A 14,249-nucleotide genomic window follows, 5' to 3' on the forward strand; every position below is an offset into this window, starting at 1 on the left:
ACTTGATACTGTATGTGGTCATGTGTTGGAGTACTTTATACTGTATGTGGTCATGTGTTGGAGTACTTTATATTGTATGTGGTCATGTGTTGGAGTACTTTATACTGTATGTGGTCATGTGTTGGAGTACTTTATACTGTATGTGGTCATGTGTTGGAGTACTTTATACTGTATGTGGTCATGTGTTGGAGTACTTTATACAGTATGTGGTCATGTGTTGGAGTACTTTATGTTGTATGTGCCTTTGTGTTGATGTACTTTATACTGTATGTGGTCATGTGTTGGAGTACTTTATACTGTATGTGGTCATGTGTTGGAGTACTTTATACTGTATGTGGTCATGTGTTGGAGTACTTTATACTGTATGTGGTCATGTGTTGGAGTACTTTATACTGTATGTGGTCATGTGTTGGAGTACTTTATACTGTATGTGGTCATGTGTTGGAGTACTTTATACTGTATGTGGTCATGTGTTGGAGTACTTTATGTTGTATGTGCCTTTGTGTTGTAGTACTTTATACTGTATGTGGTCATGTGTTGGAGTACTTTATGTTGTATGTGCCTTTGTGTTGTAGTACCTTATACTGTATGTGGTCATGTGTTGGAGTACTTTATACTGTTTGTGGTCATTTGTTGGAGTACTTTATATTGTATGTGGTCATGTGTTGTAGTACTTTATACTGTATGTGGTCATGTGTTGGAGTACTTTATACTGTATGTGCCTTTGTGTTGGAGTACTTTATACTGTATGTGGTCATGTGTTGGAGTACTTTATACTGTATGTGCCTTTGTGTTGGAGTACTTTATACTGTATGTGGTCATGTGTTGGATTACTTTATACTGTATGTGGTCATGTGTTGGAGTACTTTATACTGTTTGTGGTCATTTGTTGGAGTACTTTATATTGTATGTGGTCATGTGTTGTAGTACTTTATACTGTATGTGGTCATGTGTTGGAGTACTTTATACTGTATGTGCCTTTGTGTTGGAGTACTTTATACTGTATGTGCTCATGTGTTGGAGTACTTTATACTGTATGTGCCTTTGTGTTGGAGTACTTTATACTGTATGTGGTCATGTGTTGATGTACTTTATACTGTATGTGGTCATGTGTTGGAGTACTTTATACTGTATGTGGTCATGTGTTGGAGTACTTTATATTGTATGTGGTCATGTGTTGGAGTACTTTTTATTGTATGTGGTCATGTGTTGGAGTACTTTATACTGTATGTGGTCATATGTTGGAGTACTTTATATTGTATGTGGTCATGTGTTTGAGTACTTTATACTGTATGTGGTCATGTGTTGGAGTACTTGATACTGTATGTGGTCATGTGTTGGAGTACTTTATACTGTATGTGGTCATGTGTTGGAGTACTTTATATTGTATGTGGTCATGTGTTGGAGTACTTTATCTTGTATGTGGTCATGTGTTGGAGTACTTTATATTGTATGTGGTCATGTGTTGGAGTACTTTATACTGTATGTGGTCATATGTTGGAGTACTTTATATTGTATGTGGTCATGTGTTGGAGTACTTTATATTGTATGTGGTCATGTGTTGGAGTACTTTATACTGTATGTGGTCATGTGTTGGAGTACTTTGTACTGTATGTGGTCATGTGTTGGAGTACTTTATACCGTATGTGCTTTGTGTTGTAGTACTTTATACTGTATGTGGTCATGTGTTTTAGTACTTTATGTTGTATGTGGTCATGTATTGGAGTACTTTATGTTGTATGTGGTCATGTGTTGAGTAATTTATGTTGTATGTGGTCATGTGTTGTAGTACTTTATGTTGTATGTGGTCATGTGTTGTAGTACTTTATGTTGTATGTGGTCATGTATTGGAGTACTTTATGTTGTATGCGGTCATGTGTTGAGTAATTTATGTTGTATGTGGTCATGTGTTGTAGTACTTTATGTTGTATGTGGTCATGTGTTGTAGTACTTTATACTGTATGTGGTAATGTGTTGGAGTACTTTATACTGTATGTGGTCATGTGTTGGAGTACTTTATACTGTATGGGATCATGTGTTGTAGTACTTTATGTTGTATGTGCTTTGTGTTGTAGTACTTTATACTGTATGTGGTCATGTGTTGTAGTACTTTATGTTGTATGTGGTCATGTATTGGAGTACTTTATGTTGTATGTGGTCATGTGTTGAGTAATTTATGTTGTATGTGGTCATGTGTTGTAGTACTTTATGGTGTATGTGGTCATGTGTTGTAGTACTTTATGTTGTATGTGGTCATGTGTTGAGTAATTTATGTTGTATGTGGTCATGTGTTGAGTAATTTATGTTGTATGTGGTCATGTGTTGTAGTACTTTATGGTGTATGTGGTCATGTGTTGTAGTACTTTATGTTGTATGTGGTCATGTGTTGTAGTACTTTATGGTGTATGTGGTCATGTGTTGTAGTACTTTATGTTGTATGTGGTCATGTGTTGGAGTACTTTATACTATATGCGCCTTTGTGTTGTAGTACTTTATGTTGTATATGGTCATGTGTTGTAGTACTTTATGTTGTATGTGGTCATGTGTTGTAGTACTTTATGTTGTATGTGGTCATGTGTTGTAGTACTTTATACTGTATGTGGTCATGTGTTGTAGTACTTTATGTTGTATGTGGTCATGTGTTGTAGTACTTTATACTGTATGTGGTCATGTGTTGTAGTACTTTATGTTGTATGTGGTCATGTGTTGTAGTACTTTATACTGTATGTGGTCATGTGTTGTAGTACTTTATGTTGTATGTGGTCATGTGTTGTAGTACTTTATACTGTATGTGGTCATGTGTTGTAGTACTTTATACTGTATGTGGTCATGTGTTGTAGTACTTTATGTTGTATGTGGTCATGTGTTGTAGTACTTTATACTGTATGTGGTCATGTGTTGTAGTACTTTATGTTGTATGTGGTCATGTGTTGTAGTACTTTATACTGTATGTGGTCATGTGTTGTAGTACTTTATACTGTATGTGGTCATGTGTTGTAGTACTTTATGTTGTATGTGGTCATGTGTTGTAGTACTTTATACTGTATGTGGTCATGTGTTGTAGTACTTTATACTGTATGTGGTCATGTGTTGCAGCATCAAGTTACTGGCAGTGCAGGACCTGTTGGAAAAAGGTGTACTACAAAAGGTAAAGTAGTGCAATTTCTTCATACTTACTAAGTTAGGTAGAGCAGTACTCATACTTATCACCTACTTAAGCAAGGTAAAGTATTACTAAAATGTATCACTTGTGGAGAAAGTAGTAGTAATACTGTACATATCACTTGAAAATAAAGTAGTACTAAGTAATGTAAAGTAGTACTCATACATATCACATATCATGAAAAAATACTAATCAAGGTAAAGTACTTATTACTTAATAAGTAAGGTAAAGTAATACCAACACTTCTGGAAAAGTAGTACTAAGCAAAGTAAATAGTACTAATACTTATCAGACAGCACAGCAGGGGTCCTTAACTACTTTGTCCAAAGAACATCATCTTCTCAGTGGAGACTACAAGGCCTGGAATACAAAACATCATATGAAGCATTATTGTCATACGACTATGAATATTATTTTTTATTTATTATAAGGATAATGTTACACTGACTGGGATTGGAACCTTACACTCAGAGAGCTAGCGTCGTTATTTGGTGTGTCAAATATTAGACTCAAGTACTTCTACCTGCTTAAATACTTTGTTGTTTGTCAATTGTAATATTTAATATGTAATATTTGATATAAGTTCCACTCTCTCTTCCAATGATATGACTTGTGCTATGTCATTTATTTGACACAAGGTACCAACTCTGAACAACACAAGGGTACCCAATAACAACAGGAGAGTACCAACTATTAACATAAGGAGGGTACAAACTATTAACAACAGCAGGGTACCAACTATTAACAACACAAGGATACAAACTATTAACAACACAACGTTAACAACCATGAACAATAGGTGGGTACCAACTATTAACAACAGGATGGTACCAACTATTAACAACAGAAGAGTACCAAATATTAACAACAGTGGTGTACCATCTATTAACAACAGTGGTGTACCAATTATTAACAACAGAAGGGTACCAAATATTAACAAAAGGAGGGTACCAACTATTAACAACAGAAAGGCACCAACTATTATCAACAGGAGGGTACTAACTATTTATAACGGGAGGGTACCAACTATTAACAACAGGAGGGTACCAACTATTAACAACAGGAGGGTACCAACTATTAACAACAGGAGGGTACCAACTGTTAACAAAAGGAGGGCACCAACTATTAACAACAGGAGGGTACCAACTATTAACAACAAGAGGGTAACAACTATTAACAACAGGATGGTACCAACTATTAACAACGGGAGGGTACCAATTATTAACAACAGAAAGGTACCAACTATTAACAACAGGAAGGTACTAACCATAATTGGAGGGGACTATTATTTATAACGGGAGGCTACCAACTATTAACAACAGGAGGGTACCAACTATCAACAACAGAAAGGTACCATTTATTAACAACAGGAGAGTATTAACTATTTATTGCGGGAGGGTACCAACTATTAACAACAGAAAGGTACCAACTATTAACAACAGGAGGGTACCAACTATTAACAACAGAAAGATACCAACTATTAACAACAGGAGGGTACCAACTATTAACAACAGAAAGGTACCACCTATTAACAACAGGAGGGTACCAACTGTTAACAAAAGGAGGGTACCAACTATTAACAACAGCAAAGTACCAACTATTAACAACAGTAGGTTACCAACTATTTACAACAAGAGGGTACCATCTGTTAACAAGAGAAAGGTACCAACTATTAGCAACAGAAGGGTACCAACTATTAACAACAGAAAGGTACCAACTATTAACAAAAGGAGGGTACCAACTCTTAACAGCAGAAAAGTACCAACTATTAACAACAGGAGGGTACCAACTATTAACAACAGAAAGGTACCAACTATTAACAACAGAAAGGTACCAACTATTAACAACTGGAGGGTACCAACTATTAACAACAGGAGGGTACCAACTATTAACAAGAGTGGTGTACCAACTATTAATAGCAGTGGCGTACCAACTATTAACAACAGAAGTGTACCAACTATTAATAACAGGATAGTACTAACTATTAACAGGATAGTACCAACTATTAACAACAGTGGTGTACCAACTACTAACAAAAGGAGGATACCAACTACTCACAACAGAAAGGTGCCAACTATTAACTGGAGGGTACTGACTATTTATAACGGGAGGGTACCAACTATTAACAACAGAAGGGTACCAACTATTAACAACAGAAGGGTACTAACTATTTATAACAGGAGGGTAGCAACTATTGACAACAGAAAGGTAACAACTATTTACAACGGGAGGGTACCAATTATTAACAGTGGTGTACCAACTATTAACAACAGGATGATACCAAGTATTAACAACAGGATGATACCAACTATTAACAACAGGATGATACCAACTATTAACAACAGGATGATACCAACTATTAACAACAGGATGATACCAACTATTAACAACAGGATGATACCAACTATTAACAACAGGATGATACCAACTATTAACAACAGTAGGGTACCAACTATTAATGTGTGTGATTGCAGTTTTGTGCGGAGTTAAACCAAGGTACTCTGGCTAGTGTTGGCAAGTGGAAGAGGCCAAGAGGCGTATGGAAATGTTTGGAGTCTGAAGAAGTTTGCTGTAAGGTAAATGTTTGTATTCTTATCACGGTTATCATTATTATCGCAGTATTTTTAAAGGTGTATAACATTTTGAAAAAGTACTTCTACTGACACACTTCAACTAAGTTTTATTTTGAAAAAAAACAACAACCAAATAACACATTGTCAACGATGAAGAAACACATTTTTAGATAAGTGTGTAATGTACCTCAAGTAGACATATTAAAAAAACAACATAACCAATATAAATTGAATAATATGTCCAAAACTAAATAAAATAAATACAAATAACTAGGGATGCACCGATTAATCGGTAACCGAATATATTTGGCCGAATATGGCAAAAAAAAGCCACATTCGGCCTTCGGTGGAATGAGTTAAAAAGAAGGCCGAATAGTGGCATGTGATGCAATTTTTTGACGCGGTGACGTTGGGATATGTTGTGTACCTGTATAAGTGTATGAGGTTACAAGCACACACTTAATTGAGATTTACTTGAGCCTTCTGTTTACATTATTAGCATATCTACTGTGGCTAAGCAGACTTTTGCCAAAAGGACAATTCATTTGTTGTGGGTTTATCCACTTTAATGCACTTCATTTTTTTTGGGAATGCATGTTTTGTTCGAAGGCCTAATATAAATGAAAAACTGTGCTTTTTTTGAGAAGCAAAGACTACTGTAATATTAAAAAAAATGTCAATATTCAATAAAAAATTACTTTATTTGAAAAACATGTCTAAATATTTATTCTAGGCTATTTATGCAATATTAAAAAAATTGTGAAAAACTGTATTCGGCCTTCGGCCAAGCGTTTAAATTTTATCCGGCTTCGGCTTCGGCCACAAATTTTCATTTCGGTGCATCCCTACAAATAACTAAAAAATGTGAAAGATAATAAGCAGCAGATTCTGGAAGGTATTTTATGTGTGATGTTGGTAGATTGTTATACTGGAGCTCTGCCATCCAACTTGGAATATGTATACTGTAATATATTATTATTAGTAGTTAAACATGTATGAATATGTATATATTGTAAAATATTCATTGGTATTTCAACATTTATGGATATGTATGCTGTAATATTTACTAGTATTTCAACATTTATGGATATGTATACTGTAATATTTACTAGTATTTCAACATTTATGGATATGTATATTGTAATATATTCATTAGTATTTCAACATTTATGGATATGTATACTGTAATATATTCACTAGTATTTCAACATTTATGGATATGTATATTGTAAAATATTCATTGGTATTTCAACATTTATGGATATGTATACTGTAATATATTCACTAGTATTTCAACATTTATGGATATGTATATTGTAAAATATTCATTGGTATTTCAACATTTATGGATATGTATATAGTAAAATATTCATTGGTATTTCAACACTTATGGATATGTATACTGTAATATTTACTAGTATTTCAACATTTATGGATATGTATATTGTAATATATTCATTAGTATTTCAACATGTATGGATATGTATACTAGTAATATATTCACTAGTATTTCAACATTTATGGATATGTACACTGTAATATACTCATAAGTATTTATTAGGGGTGTAACGGTACACAAAAATTTCGGTTCGGTACGTACCTCGGTTCAGAGGTCACGGTTCGGTTCATTTTCGATACAGTAAGAAAACAACAAAATAAAAATTTTGGGGTTATTTGTTTACCAAATTTGCAAAATCTTCCACCAAAAATATTTTTCTTAGTGGATTTTGGATGTGAAGTAATGGGAATTTTTGGCTAGGTCAATAATTCATAATAACATTTTTTTTTATTTTACTGTTTTAATTGATTTTACCCTTTAAAATAGTTTTTAATCATATTTGTTTTTATATTGTTTTTATTGGTTTTATTTTTATTCATTTTTTGTTTTATTCAGTCATTGGTGGAGCATAATATTGTTTTTAACAATATTATTTATTATGGAAACGTTATTGTTGTTTAAATGTGCTATATAAATAAAGTGGATTGATTGATTGATTGATAACATTGATTTTGATTCAGTATTATGTTTTCAGCAATGACAGTTTGAAAGGAAAAAAAACAACTTTATTTTATTAGTCAACGTTGCAACTTTTTCTAAATTACATTTAGCCTTTAAGCTTTTTTATTTCACTTTTGTTTGTTTTTGTTTATTTTAATAAACGCATGCGCATTTATCATAACTCTCTCCTTCTCTCTGTCTCTGCCCCTCCCTCACCAAAGCTGCTGTGTGCACAATTTGTTCTGTTTTTAACCCCTTCTTAACTCTGAACGTACATTGAAAATACACACAAACCAAAATTAAAATACCGGAGATTTGAAGCATTTAAGAAACTCCACCCGGACAGCCCGGCAAATGAGGACATGTCCGATGCAAAGATGAGGTATGGTCAGTCTATCGTAGCCCGGTTGCTGCTACCATGCCATGTCTTGTGCCTCGGCGTGTATTGTTTACACAATGTGCGGTACGCTACTTAATATGTCCGTGTGGAAACTCGTTCGGTACACCTCCCAACCGAACCGAAACCCCCGTACCGAAACGGTTCAATACAAATACACATACCGTTACACCCCTAGTATTTATGGATACATATACTGTTATATGTTAATTAATATTGTTACATGTATGGATAAGTATACTGTCATATATTCATTAGTATTTCAATATTTATGGCTAAGTATACTGTCATATATTCATTAGTATTTCAATATTTATGGCTAAGTATACTGTCATATATTCATGAGTGTTTATGGATGAGTATATTGTTATACAAACCCCGTTTCCATATGAGTTGGGAAATTGTGTTTGATGTAAATATAAACGGAATACAATGATTTGCAAATCCTTTTCAACCCATATTCAGTTGAATATGCTACAAAGACAACATATTTGATGTTCAAACTGATTTAATTTTTTTTTTTTGCAAATAATCATTAACTTTAGAATTTGATGCCAGTAACACGTGACAAAGTAATTGGGAAAGGTGGCAAAAAAAACTGATAAAATTGAGGAATGCTCATCAAACACTTATTTGGAACATCCCACAGGTGTGCAGGCTAATTGGGAACAGGTGGGTGCCATGATTGGGTATAAAAGCAGCTTCCATGAAATGCTAAGTAATTCCCAAACAAGGATGGGGCGAGGGTCACCACTTTGTAAGCAAATTGTCGAACAGTTTCTCAACGAGTCATTGCAAGGAATTTAAGGATTTTACCATCTACGGTTCGTAAAATCATCAAAAGGTTCAGAGAATCTGGAAAAATCACTGCACGTAAGCGATGATATTACGGACCTTTGATCCCTCAGGCGGTATTGCATCAAAAACCGACATCAGTGTGTCAAGGATATCACCACATGGGCTCAGGAACACTTCATAAAACCACTGTCAGTAACTACAGTTGGTTGCTACATCTGTTAAGTGCAAGTTAAAACTCTTACTATGCAAAGCGAAAGCCATTTATCAACAACACCCAGGAACGCAGCCAGCTATGCTGGGCCCGAGCTCATCTAAGATGGACTGATGCAAAGTGGAAAAGTGCTCCGTGGTCTGATGAGTCCGCATTTCAAATTATATTTGGAAACTGTGGACGTGGTGTCCTCTGGAACAAAGGAAAATAACCGTCCGGATTGTTATAGGCGCAAAGTTGAAAAGCCAGCATGTGTGATGGTATGGGGGTGTATTAGTGGCCAAGGCATGGGTAACTTGCACATCTGTGAAGGCACCATTAATGCTGAAAGGGACTTACAGGTTTTGGAACAACATATGTTGCCATCCAAGCAACGTTATCATGGACACCCCTGCTTATTTCAGCAAAACAATGCCAAGCCACGTGTTACAACAGCGTGGCTTTGTAGTAAAAGAGTACGGGTACTTTCCTGGCCCGCCTGCAGTCCAGACCTGTCTCCTGTTGAGAATGTGTGGCGCATTTTGAAGCGTAAAATACGACAGCGGAGACCCCGGACTGTTGAACGACTGAAGCTCTACATAAAACAAGAATGGGAAAGAATTACATTTTCAAAGCTTCAACAATTAGTTTCCTCAGTTCCCAAACGTTTATTGAGTGTTGTTAAAAGAAAAGGTGATGTAACACAGTGGTGAACATGCCCTTTCCCAACTACTTTGGCAAGTGTTGCAGCCATTAAATTCTAAGTTAATTATTATTTGCAAAAAAAAATAGAGTTTATGAGTTTGAACATCAAAAATCTTGTCTTTGTAGCATACTCAACTAAATATGGGTTGAAAAGAAATTAGCAAATCATTGTATTCTGTTTATATTTACATCTAACACAATTTCCCAACACATATGAAAAAGGGGTTTGTACATTCATGATTGTTGATGGATGTGTGTCATCGTGTTGTGTTGACAGGAAGTGAGCTATTCTGGCTTTCTGTGGGATTCCACTAGTGTGCAGCTCCTGGATGCTGCACTCTTAGAGTCTGCCAAAAACTGCGATGGAGCCTCCACAAGCTTCCTGGCCCACTTCTCTGTAAGTATACCACTTCGTCGCTTCATCAATCCTTGCCTCTTTTAAACACAAGCAAGTCGTAACCAACAAAGAATAACATTGTCACATGACCAGTGTGAACAGTATGCATTTCTCTTAATCTGGGAGTTGATAGTTCCATAAACTTCTGGATTGCTTTTTCCTTTGCAATAGCCTTTTTACACATATACTTATTTGCCATTAACGCACATTCCCATATCAGGAAACACGTTGTAAATGTACACCAAAACATAACCTCTGTGTATTATTTAGACCAGCAGGAAGGGTGTTAAATGTACCTTGAAACCATCATAGCACCAAAAGATAAACACGTTTTGTGATGTAGAGGCGGTATAGCTCGGTTGGTAGAGCGGCCGTGTCAGCAACTTGAGGGTTGCAGGTTCGATTCCCGCTTCCGCCATCCTAGTCGCTGCCGTTGTGTCCTTGGGCAAGACACTTTACCCACCTGCTCCCAGTGCCACCCACACTGGTTTAAATGTATAAATTAGATATTGGGTTTCACTATGTAAAGCGCTTTGAGTCACTAGAGAAAAGCGCTATATAAATATAATTCACTTCACTTCACTAGACCAGTATTTTTCAGCCACTGTTGTGTGCCGTGGGAGATTGTCTAATTTCACCTATTTGGGTTGAAAATATTTTTTGCAAACCGGTATTTACAGTCTGCAAATGATTTGTTGTTGAGGAGTGGCAGTGCTGTCTAGAGCAGTGGTCCCCAACATTTTTGTATCCGCGGACCGGTCAACGGTGGGGGGGCGGGGTGTGGGGGAGGAACCTTTTTTTTTTAGTTTTTTTTTTTTTTTGGGTCATTAAAAAGGGACCTTTTTTGTCATGACAAGGGAGGTTTTTGTGGTTGGTGCACTAATTGTAAGTGTATATTGTGTTTTTAATGTTGATTTAATTTTAAAAACAATTTTTTTTTTTTTTAATTTTTGTATTTTTTCATTTTTTTTAATAAAAAATTATTTTAAATTAATTAATTAAAAATTCTTCTGCGGCCCGGTACCAATCTGCCCAGTGGTTGGGGACCATTGGTTTAGAGCTCGGCAGAGTGACCCTGTAATACTCTTCCATATCAGTAGGTGGCAGCTGGTGCTAACTGCTTTGTAGATAGATGTCGGAAACAGTGGGAGGCAGTGTGCAGGTAAAATTGTGTCTAATGCTTAAACCAAAAATAAACAAAAGTTGAGTGCCCCCTAATAATAGGCATTGAAGCTTAGGGAAGGCTATGCAGAACCAAACTAAAACCTTTTTTTTTTTTTTTAGTTTTTTTGTTTTTTTTGTCATTAAAAAGGGACTTTTTTTGTCATGAAAAGGGAGGTTTTTGTGGTTGGTGCACTAATTGTAAGTGTATATTGTGTTTTTAATGTTGATTCAATTAAAAAAAAAAATTATTTTTATTTTTTATTTTTTTGTATTTTTGTATTTTTTTATAAAAATTAATTAATTCAAAATTCTTCTGCGGCCCGGTACCAATCTGCCCAGTGGTTGGGGACCATTGGTTTAGAGCTCGGCAGAGTGACCCTGTAATACTTTTCCATATCAGTAGGTGGCAGCTGGTACTAACTGCTTTGTAGATAGATGTCGGAAACAGTGGGAGGCAGTGTGCAGGTAAAATTGTGTCTAATGCTTAAACCAAAAATAAACAAAAGTTGAGTGCCCCCTAAGAAAAGGCATTGAAGCTTAGGGAAGGCTATGCAGAACCAAACTAAAACAGAACTGGCTACAAAGTAAACTAAAACAGAATGCTGGACGACAGCAAAGACTTACTGCGGAGCAAAGACGGCGTCCACAAAGTACATCCGAACATGACATTAAAATCAACAATGTATTCACTAAGAAGGATAAAAACAACTGAAATATTCTTGATTGCTAAAAGAAAGTAGATGCGGGAAATATCGCTCAAAGGAAGCTATGAAACTGCTACGGGAAAATACCAAAAAAAGAAAAAGAAGCCACCAAAATAGAAGTAAAATACTTCACAAAGGAAAACAGCATCCATCCATCCATCCATTTTCTACCGCTTATTCCCTTTTGGGGTCGCGGGGGGCGCTGGCGCCTATCTCAGCTACAATCGGGCGGAAGGGGTTCCCTCCGGGTACTCCGGCTTCCTCCCACTTCCAAAGGAAAACAGCAACAAAGTGAATATAAGTCAGGGTGGTGACCTGCTTTGAGACAAGAGCTACTGTATAGTCATGCATGCTTTTATGCTTTAAAGTCATATATAAAACAATCGGGACAACGACTTTTTACTGTCAACTGAGTTTTGTTTTTTAATGATTTCTGCTGGTGGTGTGCCTCCGCATTTTTTCAAAGCAAAAAATGTGCCTTGGCTCAAAAAAGGTTGATAAACACTTATGTAGCCCACGAGGAAATGTTAACCTTAAAACCATCATAACACCAAAACATAAGCACATTTTTGTTATGCAGCCCACAACATACTTTTGTCTTTCTCCTGCAGATTTCTTCTCACAAAGTGGCTGTGGTGAACGTCCACATGCGACCCACACTTGGCCAGGAGCAGAGTGCAGAGGTCAAAGGTCGCCCCCTGTCTGCCATCATCCAGGAAACACTGAAAGGTCGCTTATGCTTTTGATATTGACACTGCTTCCTTCCTCGCTGCATCTTAGCATCTTCTAAATACTTTGCCCCAAATCAAGACTTATTTATGTCCATTTAGCACAGTGCTACACATCTTACTTTTACACGCATACTTACATACCTTCTTACACGCATACTTACATACCTTCTTACACACATACTTACATACCTTCTTACACGCATACTTACATACCTTTTTACACGCATACTTACATACTTTCTTACACGCATACTTACATACCTTTTTACACGCGTACTTACATACCTTCTTACACACATACATACTTTCTTACACACATACTTACATACCTTCTTACACGCATACATACTTTCTTACACACATACTTACATACCTTCTTACACGCATACTTACATACATTCTTACACACATACTTACTTTCTTACACACATACTTACATACTTTTTTACACACATACTTACATACCTTCTTACACACATACTTACATACCTTCTTACATGCATACTTACATACTTTCTTACATACATACTTACATACCTTCTTACACGCATCCTTACATACATTCTTACACACATACTTACTTTCTTACACACATACTTACATACTTTTTTACACACATACTTACATACCTTCTTACACACATACTTACATACCTTCTTACATGCATACATACTTTCTTACACACATACTTACATACTTTCTTACATACATACTTACATACCTTCTTACACGCATACTTACATACCTTCTTACACGCATACTTACATACCTTCTTACACGCATACTTACATACTTTCTTACACACATACATACCTTCTTACACGCAAACTTACACACTTTCTTACACACATACTTACATACCTTCTTACACGCAAACTTACACACTTTCTTACACACATACTTACATACTTTCTTACACACATGCTTACATGCCATCTTACACGCATACTTACATACTTTCTTACACACATACATACCTTCTTACACGCAAACTTACACACTTTCTTACACACATACTTACATACCTTCTTACATGCATGCTTACACACTTTCTTACACACATACTTACATACTTTCTTACACACATACTTACATACCTTCTTACATGCAGACTTACATACCTTTTTACACGCATACTTACATACCTTCTTACACGCATACTTACATACCTTTTTACACGCATACTTACATACTTTCTTACACGCATACTTACATACCTTTTTACACGCCTACTTACATACCTTCTTACACACATACATACTTTCTTACACACATACTTACATACCTTCTTACACGCATACATACTTTCTTACACACATACTTACATACCTTCTTACACGCATACTTACATACATTCTTACACACATACTTACTTTCTTACACACATACTTACATACTTTTTTACACACATACTTACATACCTTCTTA

General features: G+C 35.7%; 1 protein-coding gene across 2 annotated transcripts in view; it reads left to right on the plus strand.

Annotated features, from left to right (window-relative positions):
- The window catches only part of LOC133540108 (endonuclease/exonuclease/phosphatase family domain-containing protein 1-like), a 31,736-nt gene that overhangs the window by 9,338 nt on the left and 8,149 nt on the right, over positions 1 to 14,249 (plus strand). For both annotated transcript variants that reach the window (XM_061882610.1, XM_061882609.1), the window contains exons 3-6: positions 3,097 to 3,148; positions 5,638 to 5,739; positions 10,103 to 10,222; positions 12,702 to 12,819. In XM_061882610.1, coding sequence (XP_061738594.1) covers positions 3,097 to 3,148; positions 5,638 to 5,739; positions 10,103 to 10,222; positions 12,702 to 12,819 — 392 coding nt within the window. The remainder of the gene's footprint in view (positions 1 to 3,096; positions 3,149 to 5,637; positions 5,740 to 10,102; positions 10,223 to 12,701; positions 12,820 to 14,249) is intronic.

This window comes from Nerophis ophidion, linkage group LG21 (genome assembly GCF_033978795.1).
Source record: "Nerophis ophidion isolate RoL-2023_Sa linkage group LG21, RoL_Noph_v1.0, whole genome shotgun sequence".
In the NCBI taxonomy this organism is placed as follows: domain Eukaryota; kingdom Metazoa; phylum Chordata; class Actinopteri; order Syngnathiformes; family Syngnathidae; genus Nerophis; species Nerophis ophidion.